The sequence below is a fragment of the Chrysemys picta genome, chromosome 17 (assembly GCF_011386835.1).
Source record: "Chrysemys picta bellii isolate R12L10 chromosome 17, ASM1138683v2, whole genome shotgun sequence".
In the NCBI taxonomy this organism is placed as follows: Eukaryota; Metazoa; Chordata; order Testudines; family Emydidae; genus Chrysemys; species Chrysemys picta.
Window position 1 is genome coordinate 18,529,970 of NC_088807.1, and position 15,276 is coordinate 18,545,245.

At 57.2% G+C, this 15,276-nt stretch overlaps 1 protein-coding gene across 1 annotated transcript; it reads right to left on the reverse strand.

The window, feature by feature from the left end:
- Window positions 1–4,242: 4,242 nt before the first annotated feature.
- Window positions 4,243–14,893, reverse strand: LOC112060694 (uncharacterized). The gene is made up of 4 exons (XM_065571874.1): window positions 14,742–14,893; window positions 14,132–14,253; window positions 10,480–11,286; window positions 4,243–4,630 (listed from the first exon to the last, which is right to left on the reverse strand). Exons 1-4 carry the CDS (start codon window positions 14,751–14,753, stop codon window positions 4,243–4,245), a joined length of 1,329 nt encoding a protein of 442 aa, XP_065427946.1. The 5' UTR covers window positions 14,754–14,893.
- Window positions 14,894–15,276: the final 383 nt, after the last annotated feature.

Consider the following 15,276-nt stretch of genomic DNA (forward strand, 5'->3'; position numbering starts at 1 on the left):
GCCCCTTGGCAGCTGCGCTGGTGCCTGGGCCCTGCGGGCGCTCGCACTGGAGAGGATGTTTATAGCCCAACCTGGCTGAGCGTGACGCTTCCTCCCCCCCCACCCCCGCCCATCAGGCTGGCACAATCATGGCTTGAGAAATAAATGGCCCCTTCAGGCCGTGATGGTGGTGGAAGAGCCGTGGGCCAGCAGCCTCCAGCCCCCCACGGGAGCAGCCTCTGGCAGCTTCATCTCCAGCAGGGAGTGGAGAGCAGGCGGAGGCCTCCATCCCTCCTGAGACCCTCACCTTTCCTCTGTCCCCAGCCCTGGGACCCCGCAGGAGAATCCGGCTGGTATGCAGGTTAGAACGAGGCGCCAAGCAGGGCGGAGCCGGGGTCTCCAGTGGGCAGGAGGGAGGTGGAGCAGCACGGCGAGGGCGTCTCCGGGAGAGGAGCGGAGAGGGTGTCTCTGGTGGGTGGGGGAGAATAAGGGATGCAGGGGAAAGCAGGGGACACAGAAGAGAGCAGGGGGCATGGGGAGAGAGGAGGGGGCATGGGGGAGAGGAGGGGGCATTGGGCACGGCACAGGGCACGGGGGAGAGCAGGCTGGACAGGTGTTGCTCAGTCTGCCCTACAGCCCCACAGCTCAGCCCAGGGAAGGTGCCAGGCTGGAGCAGGGTCACAGCCACTGGCCAGAGCTCCAGGGCGCTGGAGTCCTTGGGGAACCAAGTGCCCAAGAGTCAGTGGGAGGAATCGGGGCTGGGGCGGCTCCCCCGGAGGGATGAGGCGATTCCCTGTTGCTGAGGTTCCATGTTGCTCTCACTTCGGTTGCACCCAAGGCCTGGGCTGGAGGCAGAGGGCACAGGTCCGGGACGCAGGAGTCTGGCTGGACACTGCCAGCTTCATCCTGGCTGTGGACCCCATGCTGAAGGCAGGACTCTGACGGGGCTCCCTGCCAGCCCCCCGCCCTCCAAGAGCTCCCGGTGCCGTCCCTGCCGGCAACAGCCACTTGGGGGTGAGCAGGATGTGTGTTTGGGGTCAGGGCTTGGGAGAGAGGCGCTGAGCCCCTAACAACCAGGGAACCATCAGGCTGTGTGTCCCATCTGCACCCAGCCAGTGCCCCCGCCCTGTGGAGACTGCGAGTGGGAGCTGAGCCCCCACTGGGAACGATGGGGCAGGGCAGGTCATGTCACTCGGGGGCAGGGCTGGGGCCTGTCCCTGTGGGGCGCTCGCACTAGCAAAGTGGTTCATGGCCCAGCCTGGCTGAGCAAGGTCCCTCCACCCTCCACCATGCCAGACACAGGCATCTCTGCTGACCGTGTTCCTCCCGCTGTTGCAAATGCAGCTTGGGAAATAAACGGCCCCTTGTGGTGGTGACGGTGGTGCAAGAAGTGTGGGGCTGGGAGGCCTCGCTCCTGAGTCTCACACCTATCAGTCACCTCAGCCCTGGCTGGGCTTCCCCCATGGGCATAACCGCGGCTTGAGAAATAAACAGCCCTTGCGGCCTTGGTGGCACAAGAGCTGCAGGGCCCCCGGCCTCAGCCCCCGAGGGAGCAGCCGCTGGCAGCCTCATCTCTGGCAGGGAGCGGGCCAGGGCCTCCCTCCCGAGCCCCTCAGCCTTTCTGTGGGGGAAGGGACTGCTCTGCCGGTGGCTAGGGCTGGATTAACCTTTTGTTGGCCTGGCACCAAACATATTTGTGAGCCCCCATGGGGAACATGTGTAAAAGCCAGGAGATGGGCACAGCCTTGGACCCCACCCCGACTGCACCCCTGCCCCCGGGGATCCCCATCCCAACTGCACCCTCTGCCCCCGGGGACCTCCACCCTGACTACACCCCGTACCCCTGGAGACTTCCATTCCAACTGCACCCCCTGCCCCTGGGGACTTTCACTCTGACTGCACCCCCTGCCCCAGGGACCTCCACTCTGACTGCACCCCCTGCCCTTGGACTTCTGCCTCAAGTGCACCTCCTTCCCCAGCACCCCCACCCCAATTTCACCCCCCTGCCTGAAGACCCCCCCTCACCCTCCCGGAGGCTCCCCTGACTGTGCCCCCTGCCCCAGGAACTCTATCCCCACGCAGACTCTGACCCCTGCCTGGGACGCCCACCTCAACTGCAGCTGCTTCCCCAGGACCCCCCAACCTGACTGCGCCCCCCCCCCCGGACCCTCATCCCCAACATGGCCTCTCCCTCAGGTGTCATCTACCGGGCTCAGGGAGCAGCTCCCCCAATCTGGATCCATAACCCTCTCCCCTGCCCTAGCGCTGCAGGGTTTGATCACCTCCCTTTGCATCAGTGGAGGGGGCACTGGGTCTTGCGACAAAGATGGGGAGCAGCGGCTTGTGTGGCTGGAGCAGCCACTGCTGGTGGTGCCCAAACAGCAGCTGGTGCAGCTAGCCCCATGGACGGATGGAGCAGTGGCCAGTGGGGCTGCCCCTGGGTCCCCCGAAGCAGCAGTCCCAGGGGCCCCCAGGTAAGGTTTAGTCAGGGGTATTTATAATAAAGGCAATAGATAGGTCATGGACCATGAATTTTCCCATAACCTGTGCATGACTTTTACTAAAAGCACTGCGACAAAATGGCTGATGTTGGTATGGTGGGTCTGTGACGTTATTGACATAATCTGGGACCATATAGAACATGGTTGCAACCAAAGTCCTGTAGTGGCACCAAATCTTGTATAAAGGGGGTCAAATGAGGTGTCTAAGACAAGGTTATGGTTGGCTGGTTGTGATTATGCTGTCTATATGTGTGTATCAATTTTGTAGTTGAAGTTATGAATATTGGCTCTGTACTGTCAGTATTTCAAACTTATGCTATGTTTCTGGGAAACATCCCAGACAAGTTGGTGTTAGCTCTGCCTAGCCTGCTTGATGGCCCATTAAGGACCATCAGCTATACAATTGACCCATTGAGAGAAGGCAAATATGCCTTGTAACTCAGCAAAGTATGCAGGGACTGGCCCATGTGACTCCAGACTCCATTTTGCTGTAATTTTCCACAGTAAGGACAAAGAGGTGTTCTTACACCTGGAAAAGACTATAAAAGGCTGATGCCTCATCTCCATCTTGTCTTCAATCCTGCTTCTTACCTCTGGAGGGACTTTGCTACAAACTGAAGCTCTGAACAAAGGACTGAATGACCCATCCCAGCTGTGGATGTACTCCAGAGACTTGATTTTGAACCTGTAGTTTATTCTATCACTGCTACAAGCCTGTGTCACAGAGTGTGGGGGGACACAAGGCCCTGCACCCCCAGCTTCCTGCGATTCACCATGACTCTCAGCCAGCCAGTAAAGCAGAAGGTTTATTTAGACGACAGGAACACAGTCCAAGACAGGTCTTGCAGGCACAGACAACAGGATCCCCCCCCAGTCAGGTATCAGAGGGGTAGCCGTGTTAGTCTGAATCTGTAAAAAGCAACAGAGGGTCCTGTGGCACCTTTGAGACTAACAGAAGTACTGGGAGCATAAGCTTTCGTGGGTCAGAACCTCACTTCTTCAGATGCAAGACCCCCCAGTCAGGTCCATCTTGGGGTCCCAGGGCCCCACAGCCCCCTTGGGAGGTCAGAGCCATGTCTGCCTCCCAGCCATTCCACCAGCCAGCTCCTGAAACTCTCCCTTCAGTGACCCCTCCCACCGCCTATGTTCAGTTTCCCGGGCAAAGGTGTCACCTGGCCTCTAACCCCTTCCTGGGTTCTCATGTTATATGCTCAGGTATCTTCCCTCAAGGCCAGTCTCCCATCCCCCAATGCAGACTGTCCTAGCCAACCACCCTTGCCTTCCCAGCCAACACTCCCCACTCAGCATTCAAAGACCACATTAAGAACAGTCCCACCCAGTTTGTCACAGCCTGAACCAAGAACTTTGCCATTACTGTATGTAATTGATTCCATTTAACCAATTCTAAGTCTCATCTATATCTTTTTCCTTTTATGAATAAACCTTTAGATTTTAGATTCTAAAGGATTGGCAACAGCGTGATTTGTGGGTAAGATCTGATTTGTATATTGACCTGGGTCTGGGGCTTGGTCCTATAGGATCAGAAGAACCTTTTTTCTTTTACTGGGGTATTTGTTTTCATAACCATTTGTCCCCATAATGAGAGGCACTGGTGGTGATACTGGGAAACTGGAGAGTCTAAGGGAATTGTTTGTGTGACTTGTGGTTAGCCAGTGGGGTGAGACCAAAGTCCTCTTTGTCTGGCTTGTTTAGTTTGCCTTAGAGGTGGAAAAACCCCAGCCTTGGGCTGTAACTGCTCTGTTTAAGCAATTTGTCCTGAATTGGCACTCTCAGTTGGGTCCCGCCAGAACCGCTGCCCAAGCAGGTAGTACCATAGCGTCTCCATGGCCCATTTAACCGCTAGGAACTCCTTTTCTCCTACGGCGTACCGTTGCTCCCTGGGCAGGAGCTTCTGGCTGAGGTAAAGGATTGGGTGCTCCTCATCCTCCACCATTTGTGAAAGGACCGCCCCAAGTCCTACCTCCGAGATGTCTGTTTGTAGAATGAATTTCTCCTTGAAATCTGGGGCTGTGAGCACCGGATGACTGCAAAGGGCTGTCCTTAGGTCTGTGAAAGCTTCATCCACCGCCTTGGTCCACTTAACTATCTCTCGCCCCCGAGCTCTTATCAGGTCCATCAGAGGCACTGCCCTCGTGGCGAAGTGAGGGATGAACCAGCGATAGTACCACCCACTATCCCTAAAAACTCTCTGACTTGCTTCTTGCGGATCGGGATGGGCCATTCCTGTATTGCCTCCACTTTATTCCATTGGGGTTTCATCAGGCCCCTTTCGACTACATACCCGAGGTATCTGGCCTTGGCTAGCCCTATTGCACATTTGGAAGGTGCTCAACCCTGGAGGACCTTCTCTCCCCAATGCGGATGGATTTATGGCCCAGGACAGGCAGACCGAACAGACTTCCTGGCACCCCACCCCACCCCCAGGAAACATGCAAAGCAGGGCACATTCTTGCAGCCCCACCACAGACGTGTCTGACAACGACTCCAGGTTGTGCCTGTCAACGTGGCACATGCCTGCGAGAGCTGGGAAGGGGCCTCTGACTTCCGGCAATGGGCCAGGCCCCAGGCTGACGTTACCGGATCAGCAGTGAGTACAGAGCCGGGATTTTGCTCCCCTTTATCCCACCGAGCTTCCCCTTCAGTGAACCCAAGTTCTGCCCGTGTTCAGGACATGCAGCTTCCCTGCCGCTGCCTCGGTCTCCCCAACACGGCCTTCTGGCTTGTGGGGGTGTTTGGCCCCCCCAGAGCAGAACTCCCCCAGGAATAGGGGTCTGTCTCTGCCCCATGGCCCCACTCAGAAGCTCCCTGCCCCTGGCTAGGCCGGTCTCACATGCAGACACCCTCATTCCAGAGGGGATGGGCCAGCACGTGAGCTTCCTTCCAGAGCCACGGCCCGTGCATGCCGGCTGGCTGGCTCTCCCCACACTAGCCCTTGCTGAGATGCCAAGTGCCCCTGGCAGGGCAGCATCTGGGATTGGCCCCTGGCCGGCTGCTCAGACACGGTCAAACTCCCTTCCAACACACAACACGTCCTGGAGTCAGGATGCTTGGCCCAGGCCTGGCCCAGGCGGTGACAGAGGGAAACAGTTCACCCCCTTCCTCTCCATTCTCCATGCCTGGGCCCGTCTCTCCAGCTGGCCTCTGGCCAGGACCATTGGGGGTTTTTTTGAATTACTCAGCAAAGCCCTTGCAAGTTCCCCAGGCATTCACTGGACAAGAGCCAATTCTCGGCTGTCTCTGGACTGGACCCACAAGCAGATGCCGTTCTCCAGAGTGCAGGCTGAGCTGGGTGCCCTGGATTTACCGCCTGTGCCATCGCCCTGCTCTGCAAACATCCCCTTGCCAGTGCCAGGCTTTGGGCCCCCGCCCTTGTGGGGGGCAGAGCGGGGGGCACCAGGCAGTAAAACCCCTCTGGCTTGTGGGACCAGTTCCGCAGCCGGATTGAGCTCTCCAGAACTCAGACTGGCCGGAGGTTAAACAGTAACTGACTGGAGTGAAGTCGATTAACGGCTGGTGCCAGCCTGTGTCAGCAGAAACCTGGCTTCTCGCCCTGCAACCCCACAGCCCCGGGTGAGCGCCCCCCTCCCTTAGCCTGGCAGCGAGTGGCGGACGAGCGCCCCCTCTTGGCCACTCACCAGAATGCTGTGAGGGGACCCAGCCACTGGATCTGGGAGTCTGAACAGACCCAAGACCCAGGTTCTGTCTTGGGATCCCCGGGCACACTCTTGAGGTGCAGCCCCTCTGCCTAGCACCTGCCCTGACGGCTTAGACACATGGCGCCCTGCCCAGCCCCTGCGACCAGGGCTGACCCCTCAGAATCTCCTGTAGCTTAACACCCCTCTGGCAGAGCTCCACCAAAAGGTGGGAGCCCGCGAAGGGCCCGCTTCATCGTCCCCCCTGGGAGGTGCAGCACAGACACACAGACACTGTGCACAGAGGTCTGACACAGATCTACACACCCCTCCCTACCCAACCTCTGCCTCTGTTTCCTTCCTGCTCTGGACTGGAGACATCTGGAGCCACCAGGGGCCTTCTGCTGCCATTCATGGCTTGTGATCTAAAACATGGGGCCGGGCCTAGGGGTGGGGGAGGTGCCCTGTCACTGTGGGTGGAAAATTCTCACCTAAAACCCTTGTTGGAAACAGAAAACCAGGAAAGTCTTTTCTTCTGGAAGTGGGGCTGGGGAATAACCTGGGCTGGGGGAAGGGGGGGATGCGACAGGGGAGAGTAGGAGGGAGATGTGTCTGGTGACAGGGGATGTCTGACCACAGTGATCGATTACTTGGGCAGCAGGGCCAAGCACTCATCACACAACTGGCACTGCTGGGATGTTTACAGGCACTAGCACGGGTCCCTCTACATGAGCTGAGAGTCACGCCTCCCAGTCAGGGCTGCCTGATGCCAGGTGTCTGGTTTTCCACCAGAACACCTGGTCAAACAGGGACCCTGGTGGCTCCGTTAAAAGTCTGGTTGGTGGTGCAGGCAGACTCCTTACCCGGCTCCGTGCAGTTCCCGGAAGCAGCTGACATGTCCCTGCAGGGTGCAGACTCTAGGCACAGGGGTGGCCATGGAGGCTCTGCACGCTGCCCCTGCCCCAAGCACTGGCTCCACAGCTCCCATTGGCCAGGAACTATGACCACTGGATCTGTGGACAGGAGCAGCACGTGGAGCCCCATGGTTGTGCCACCACCTAGGAGCTGGAGGAAGATGTTGCAACTTCCTGGGAGCCGCCTGAGGTCAGTGCCACCCAAAGCCCACTCCCCGAACCCTCTCCCGCACCCCAACCTCCAGCCTGGAGCCCCCTCCCACACTACAAACCCCTCATTACTGCCCCCACCCCAGAGCCCAACCCCCCAGACCAGAGCCCGTACGCCCTCTCATACCCCAACCCACTGCCCCCACCCCAGAGCCCGCTCCCCAACCCCCCCTCCCACACCCTAAGCCCCTACCCCAGCCTGGATAAAATGAACGAGTGAGCAAGGGTGGGGGAGAGCGAGTGAGGGGGATGGAGTGAGGGGGGGCAGGAGCTTGGAGATGGGGCAGGGAAGGGGGTGGGTCAAGGGTGTTCAGTTTTCTGCTATTAGAAAGTTGGCAACCCTGCAGTTGCTGTGCAGACACTTACCTGTCACATCCGTCACGTGTGGGCATTGGCTCTGTGCACACACTGGTGGGTTGTCATTTCCGTGGCTTCCTTCAGATTTGTGCTGGTTGTTAACTCCCTTATAAACCTCACAAATGTTATAGATCCAAATTTAGAGATGGGAAACTGAGGCACCCAGACAGGAGGGGACCTGCCAAAGACAGTGGCAGAACTAAGGCTAGAACCCAGGTGTCCTAGCACCCAGACCCAAGTGTCACCCCCAGGATCATTTTTCCCACCCTCCGCAGTGGAAGGGCCGGTGTCTGGTCCGTGCCCTGAACAAGTTCAAAAAGCAAAACGTAACCAGGGGCTGGAATCTGCCTGGATTAGGTGCAGCGGCTGTGACACCAGAGCTAGGGTTCTGTGCAACACATTTGTGTTTGGACAGTGGCAAGGATGGTTGAATATCTCGTGTTGTTGAGTGAGTTCTAATAAAACAAACCCTGGGTTGTACTGTTTGGCCCATGATGGAGTGTGTGTGTGTGTGTGTGTGAGAGAGAGAGAGAGAGAGAGAGAGAGATTTGCAGATATCCTAGTTCACAGACCAGATCTATGGTCTCCAAGGACACCATTTTTAGGTACTTGTGTGGGTTATTTTTTTAATACTTTAAACTGATCATGGTAAATTTTGTGCCTCAGTTTGAAGCTGCCAAATGTCCAAGCCCCAGGTCTCTAAGGTGACAGAAGCCCCTCTGATCTGCTGCTGCCCCACCCTGTCTGTCAGACTCACCAATCCAAGGTGGAGGCTGAGATTTCTAACCACTAAGCCACACTCACACAAAGCTGCAGGGAGAAGCCAGGATTCCTGGGTGCCAACATGCTACTGCTGACAAGTGAATGCTTGGGTAACCCACTGAGACAGCATTGCTCACGTCCTTCTCCAGCTGGGTCAGTTACGGTGTGAATCCCTGACACGCACACGTCAGGTGTTTGTCGCACGCTTTGCCTGTGGAAGCCCCGGCGTGGGTCTGTGATCGACCTCCTGCCCCACACGCAGACCCGGGGAGGCTGTGACAAGGCTCGGCCTGGGAGCCTGGCGTTGCTGGTCCAGTCCCTAGCGTTGGCCACAGTGGCAGCCAGCCCTGGCAGGTGTCCCTCGTCAGCCTGCTCCATGGCAGTGAGGTTTGGTTCATGCAGGAGGGCAGGGGAGAGCCTGGGCAGATCGGCTGGTACCACACAGACTCAGCTGCTCCTGGCCACAGCCAATTTCCCTGAGCGCTTTGGGAGGTGAGTGATTGTGCAATACGTCCCCAAACTGCCCGGCTAACACAGCCCCTGAGCAGTGACACCTCTGCTTATATCTCCGTTACAGCAGCCTATCCCACAGCCACACACTGCATGCACTGGTATCATCCTTGTGCCTGAACCCAGTAGAGGTCACTGCTGGTTCTGCCTTCCCTGCAGGTTCGGTGGAGCTGGGGACGGATTGTTCTTGGGTGTCTGTCCAGGAAGGCCGTGAAAGGAGAATTTGGGGCAGCATTGTGGGCAATGGGAAGGAGGGGAGGGATGCACAAGTCTTTCCCTGTCACTTTCTTGTAATTTTCCATTAAATAGAATTCGTTCTGATTGCTACAATCCCTTCCCTGCGCATTGCCCAGATTTTAAAGCTTTATCGGGTTTCTCTTGTGTTTGATTCGAGCCGCCTTCACGGAACAGAAACCTGTTTCTTCTCCTCTGAATTGTCTTATGAAGCTCGGGCTTTAGCGACAGGCACCTGACCCTAGCCGTGGCCTTTGTCACACACCTGTCCACGTCAGCGGATCCCGGCCTGACTAACAAGCCGGTGAAACTGGCTCAAGGAGAGAAGCTGAAGAAACGAACAGGCATGTACGACTCACCAAGCCAGGGCAGGCCCAGGTTTCTGTCTAACTGTCTCTCCTGCCCCCTGTTCCCATCCCCCATCCCCAGCGCAGCACCTCAGAGCCTCCAGCCACTGACTGGAACCTCGTCCCGTCAGTCCGGGGAGCTGCAGGTCCCCACGGAGTGATGGGCCACCTACACGTCCCACTGCAGGTGGACGTGCACCCAGCGCTAGAGCCAGAGAGCTTTGCCCAGCAGTTCTCGTGGTGTGGACCAATCTCATGGACCCACCCAGAGCACACAGGGCAGATCTGCCCCAACCCCCTCTCAGCCCCCGCTGAGCTCCCCCTCCACCTCCCTTCTGATCCAGCCAGTGCAGGGCTGGCAGGAAACATGCAAACGGGGGTCTGCCCATTGTGTTTGTCATGTGTCTACCTTCACATCACCAGCAGATGGCAGCACATGGCCAGGTTCATCCATAGCCGTGCTGGGTGTCTGGCAAAGGCTGCCCTGCCTCGCTCCCAAGGGGGTGACTCTGTGCTAAGGGTCTGGGCTCAGGCAAAAAGTGGGGGCCAGGCCTGGCCCAAGGAAGGGGGCACTGCCAGGGAGACTGCGGGGCCTCCCACACTGTGTAAAGTCCAGATGCACGGACAGAGAGGAGGGAGACAGACACAGGGACAGAGACACGAGACCCCAGGAGGCTCCGACAGTTTATTGGTGTTAATCATTCAAAATCACAGGCCTTGAGAGAAGAAATGTCCCACCCCCTGCATCCCCCAAATGTTCTGATGGTGCCCCATGCCCTACCCTCCCCCCTCCCCCAACGGTGCCCCCTGGCCCGCCATCCCCCCAACCCTCCAGCGGCACCCTCAACCCCGCCGTCCCCCACGCCCTCCACGTCCCCCGCGGCGCCCGCCGCCCCGCCGTCCCCCACGGCGCCCGCCGCCCCGCCGTCCCCCACGGCGCCCGCCCCCCCGCCGTCCCCCACGGCGTCCCCCACCCCACCGTCCCCCACGCCTCCCATACCCTCCACCCCACCGTCCCCCATGCCTCCGACGGAACCCAATATCTGGCCATCCCCCCAATGTTACGATGTCACCCCCTGCCTCGCTGTCCTCCCAGCCCTCCAGTGGTGCCCCCTGCCCCACCATCTCCCCAGCCCTCTGAAGGTGCTCCCTGCTCTCCCCTACATCCTCTGCTCTCCTCTCTGCCCCCTGCTCTCCCTCCTGCCCTCTGCCAGGTAGGTGCAGCGGCTGCCTCATGGCTCGCATCTCGTCCAGGCAGGCGTTGGTGTCGGTGTTGGGGTCGTTCCCACTGCAGTCCCTGCAGCCCTTGGTGTCACAGCGCAGCAGGGGCACGTCGGGCAGCCGGTGCCAGGCCTCCAGCAGGCTTTGGGGATCCAGGTCCCGGTCCTGCCGGTAGATCTGCCGGAAGACGAAGGCCTTGTAGTTGTGGTCGATGGGGCGGAAGGTGTCACTCACCATCTGTAGGATGTTGTGGGGCCTCTTCACCAGCAGGCACGTCCCCGTGCAGGGCGAGCGGACGGTGAAGAAGATCAGGCAGCTTCTCTCGTCGTAGGGCCGGGCCAGGAGCTTCTGCACGGGGCTGTTCTGGTCGCCCTGGAGCAGGCGCCACTCGGCGTGTTCCCCTCCCCTGCCCAGGTGCTTCATCCGGGCAGCCACAATGGGCCCTTCATCTGGGTCATACAGGCTGCCCTCTGCGTTAATGGCCGCCTGCATGTCCTGCAGTTTGTTCCTGCGCAGCATCTGTTCCAGACCAGATGGGTTCTCACAACTGGCTTTCTCCAGGCTGACGGCGAAGGCGTATTCAACAGCCAACCCATCCCTAAGGGAAGGCAAAGCAAAGGGCAGTGAGGGGACGCGGGGCTCTGAACAGCTCTGCCCCCAGCCCTGAAGGGCAAACTTGGGCTGGGTCACACATGGCGCCATCACTGGCCGGTTCTAGGCTCTCAGGGCTCCAGCCTGGGTCAGGGGATGTTTGCTCCCTGGGAGAATGAAATAAACGTGGAGGGCGGTTTTAAAAAGAAACTGCCACAGGTTTCATCAGGAATCATTAGCCCGGTGTGAGCTTTGGTCCGTCAGCGCCACAGGGCTGAGTGTTATCGCTTGAGCTCCAGGAGCAAGCCGGAGCTTTTACACGGAGCCACCCCAAGAGAGGGACATGACACACAGTTGGCCCCGGGACACACAGCGATTTGCTGGAGAGCTGAAGAATACTGGAGATTGGGGCTCCTCATTTCTCCCCCCAGCTCTGGGAGGGACTGTGATTCTGATTAAAGGGAGGCTAACAGTGGCACATATATGTAGCACATTCAGTGTGAAAGGCTCTGTGTCTGCTACGTTAGAGAGCTGGGTTCTCATCCCACCTCTGCCTGAAGTGGCCTTGTGCAGCTGAATTGGGGAGGGTTTGGGGCTCATAAGTGACTGAGGACAGGGCACTAATCTGTAAGGTCTGAGGCCTTTCTCAGCAATAAGCAGCGGCAGCCACGAAACAGAGAATCACATTCCCTCTAAATTATAAAAAACAATGCAACATCGGGCTTTTAAGGAGGCGCTTCTGTCCTAACAGTCCCCACCATCACCAGGTCTTAAGATCTTTAATCAAAACTTTGTTTGACAGCATTCAGCAGTCTGGCAAGAAACCATTTATCAGCAGTTGTCACTGTTCAATCTGTACGTCTATCGTTTTGCCTTTATAGTCCCCCACTTCTCTACTGTTTATCTAGGTGGACTCTGTCTGGTTCTTTGATTGTTTCTGTCAGTTGCATGACTAATTGTGCAAGATTTAAATCAACGAAGGTGGCTGGTTACGATTGGGTAAAGAATTGTTTTGTAATGGGCTAGGATGGGTGAAAAACACGATGTTGTAGTATTTCAGTTTACAATGATTGGGTCAGGTACACTGAGCAGGACTCAAGTTTCACTATAGAAACTGGGGTCCAAAAGGAAGTTCGTTGGACGCTAACTCCAGGGCACAGCCCAAGATCAGAGCTGCCAGACCTCAGCACCCTGCCAGCCCTCAATGCAGCAGCTGGAGCCCCAGATGACCTGACACTGGCTGGCCCCCAGGAAAAGTCCGTCTGCCTTAGTGGGAGTGGTGAGCATTGTCTGCTTCCCCTGTGTGTTCTGTTTGGGTAGCTGTTCATAAATAGAGGTTAAGGATATGACTGTGCAAGGCTCTTTCACTGGTAAAAGGCCCCACAAACCTGCAGAAAATTAGGCCCTGAGCCCTAGGAAGTGGGAAAGCGCGGAGGTGCCTAAATGAACCGGGTTACGCCTTGAGCCCACGGAAGGGTAAAGGTGGGTGGAGTGTGCAGGTAACAAATCAGTAACAAGGGCTGTGATGAGCGCTAGACAGCAGACTTGGAAGCAGAGCTCCTGGCTCCCAGCCCAGTGCACCTTCGCCTTAGCTAGGATCTACTGGGAGGGAATCTTGCTCTGGGTGGACACAGCCTGGGCTTGGGGGAGCACAGGTGTCACCTGTGGGGGCAGGGTGAGCCCTGCAGACCCTTCATCCCCTAAACTGAGCCCCCTCCCCCCCCCTCTGCAGCCACCAGCCTCTGGAGCAGGGGGTGTGAATGAAGCTGGGTTCATGGTGGTTTGTCCTATTATAGGGCCTGAGCGCGATCACGAATATTCATGCTAATGCTCAGCCTCCCATGCCCAAATCTAACATCCTCACCCTGATAATACTGGGGGGGGGGGGCACTTATCTACCAGGCCAGTTCTTTTAAGAGTCCTGGGTGCAAGGTATTATTTATTCCAGTAAGCACATGACTATCACTGGGCAAATTTTTTCTGACAGAACAGTTTTCTTTAGGGAAAGGCTGATTCAACAAAATCTAAACGTTCCAAGGGAATACATCGATTTTATGTAATTTTCTGATGAAAAATTATCAGAACAATGTGTTTGGATTGAAACATTTGGTTATGACTTTATTTGTTTTACTTTTGTTATGTTATATTACTGTTTATAATATACAGGGGAAAACATCTGGACTTTCATATTATATTATATTATATTATATTATATTATATTATATTATATTATATAGCAGGAAACTCAAGTTGCTAAAGCTGAAATGGAAATATTTTAATCTTACTGAAATGAAATATTCAGATATGGTCCAACTGAAATCTGTTTTTAATTTTTCCAAAACAAAATTTGGAATTCCCATTCCATGGAAGTTTTCAAATTTTAGTTCTAATTCAGACTGAAAAGAAAATAGAAATTTCAGAATTTCCGAGGCAATTGGAATTCCAGTTTCCAACCAGTTTTTCACAATAGTAATGAGACCCACTCCCCACCCCCGTGCACCCCTAGAATTACCCCTCTCCAAGCTCCAGGCTCCATCTCCCCCTGCACCCCAGAATCACCCCTCCCAGCTCTGAGCCCCAGCTCCCCCTGCACCCCAGAATCACCCCTCCCAGCTCTGAGCCCCAGTTCCCCCTGCACCCCAGAATTACCCCTCCCAGCTCTGAGCCCCAACTCCCCCTGCACCCCCAGAATCACCCCTCCCAGCTCTGCCATGCACTGAGCCACCTGTGCCATAGAAAATCACAGAGGGCAAATGTGAAGCATCTTCCCCCCTTTTTTCCTTCATTTACCACCCGGGGAGGGCAGAGGGGTCCCAGCCAGATGGGAAATGCCCCACTGGGTTCTCACTCACTTGTTCACATGATCCCCAATCTCTCTGAGTGCGGCCGGGTTGATGCTCCCGGCGGTCTCTGGCCCGAAGCAGAGGAGAAGGGGCAGCAGCAGGAGTCCAGCCCTGGGCATCCGTCCCGGCACCTGCACAGGACCCCGCAGTGTCAGCGCCCCTGAGCCTGGGCACAAACCCAGAGCCCCTGACCCACATCCCCTAGCCCCTGATGCGCCACCGACAGGAGGGGGGGCAGAGGATAACCCCCTGGAGATTGATGGGGTGGGGTGTGAATGGCAGACAGGTCTTCCATGAGGCTCTATGGGCCAGGAGTGGGGGGAAGGGAGACTCACCTGGGATTCCATAGGGCAGGAGGAGGCGGTGGGGATTTACCAGGGTTGCCATGGGGCAAGAGGTTGGGGGGGGACGCCTCACCAGGGTTGCCATGGAGCACGAGATGAGGGGCAGCGGGGACTCACCAGGGTTTCCATGGGGCAGAACAAGGTGGGAGGGACTCACCAGGGTTTCCATGGGGCAGGAGGAGATGGGAGAGACTCACAAGGGTTGCCATGGGGCAGGAGGAGGCGGGAGGGACTCACCAGGGTTTCCATGGGGCAGAACAAGGTGGGGGACTCACCATGGTTTCCATGGGGCAGGAGCAGGAGGTGCCGTCTCTCACTGACAGATGCTCTCACCAGATCCCCAGTGATGGGCTCTCAGCTCCCAGCCCCTCTTCTTATAGCTCCATTCCCCCCCACCCACCACATGCTGCAGAGGGGTGGTGCCCACTCCTGCTCTCCCCGTGACTAGCCCGGGGCAGGGGAGGTGGCACTAGGTGGGACTTAGCTACTTCATTCAATATTGCCTTGAAAGGAAACTCCAGGGGGCTGAGCCAGGAGGGGTGGGGTAGACAGGGGAACGGGATGGGAGGTGACAAGGGGCAGGGCAGACATGGTGGAGGATGGTAGGTAGCAAGGGCACTGGGGCAGATGGGGCAGGAGATGGGAAGTGATGAGGGCCAGGGGAGATGGAGCTGAGGGATGGGGTATAGTGAGGGCCAGGGCACATAGCAGTGGGGGATGGGCGGTGGTGAAGGCCGGCCAGGGCAGACTCCAGGCTGGAGCGTTGGCCCCATCCGTGTGGGGTTGGTTTGTCTCATGCTGGTGGTGACA

Excerpts from the sequence above, each read along its gene's own strand:
- LOC112060694 (XM_065571874.1), bottom strand. Across the intron at positions 11,287-14,131 it reads ATTGGGGATCATGTGAACAA|GGATGGGTTGGCTGTTGAAT; the intron begins GTGAGTGAGAAC and ends GCCTTCCCTTAG. Across the intron at positions 4,631-10,479 it reads CGTCGGAGGCATGGGGGACG|GGCAGTGCCTCTGATGGACC; the intron begins GTGGGGTGGAGG and ends CTTCGCCACGAG.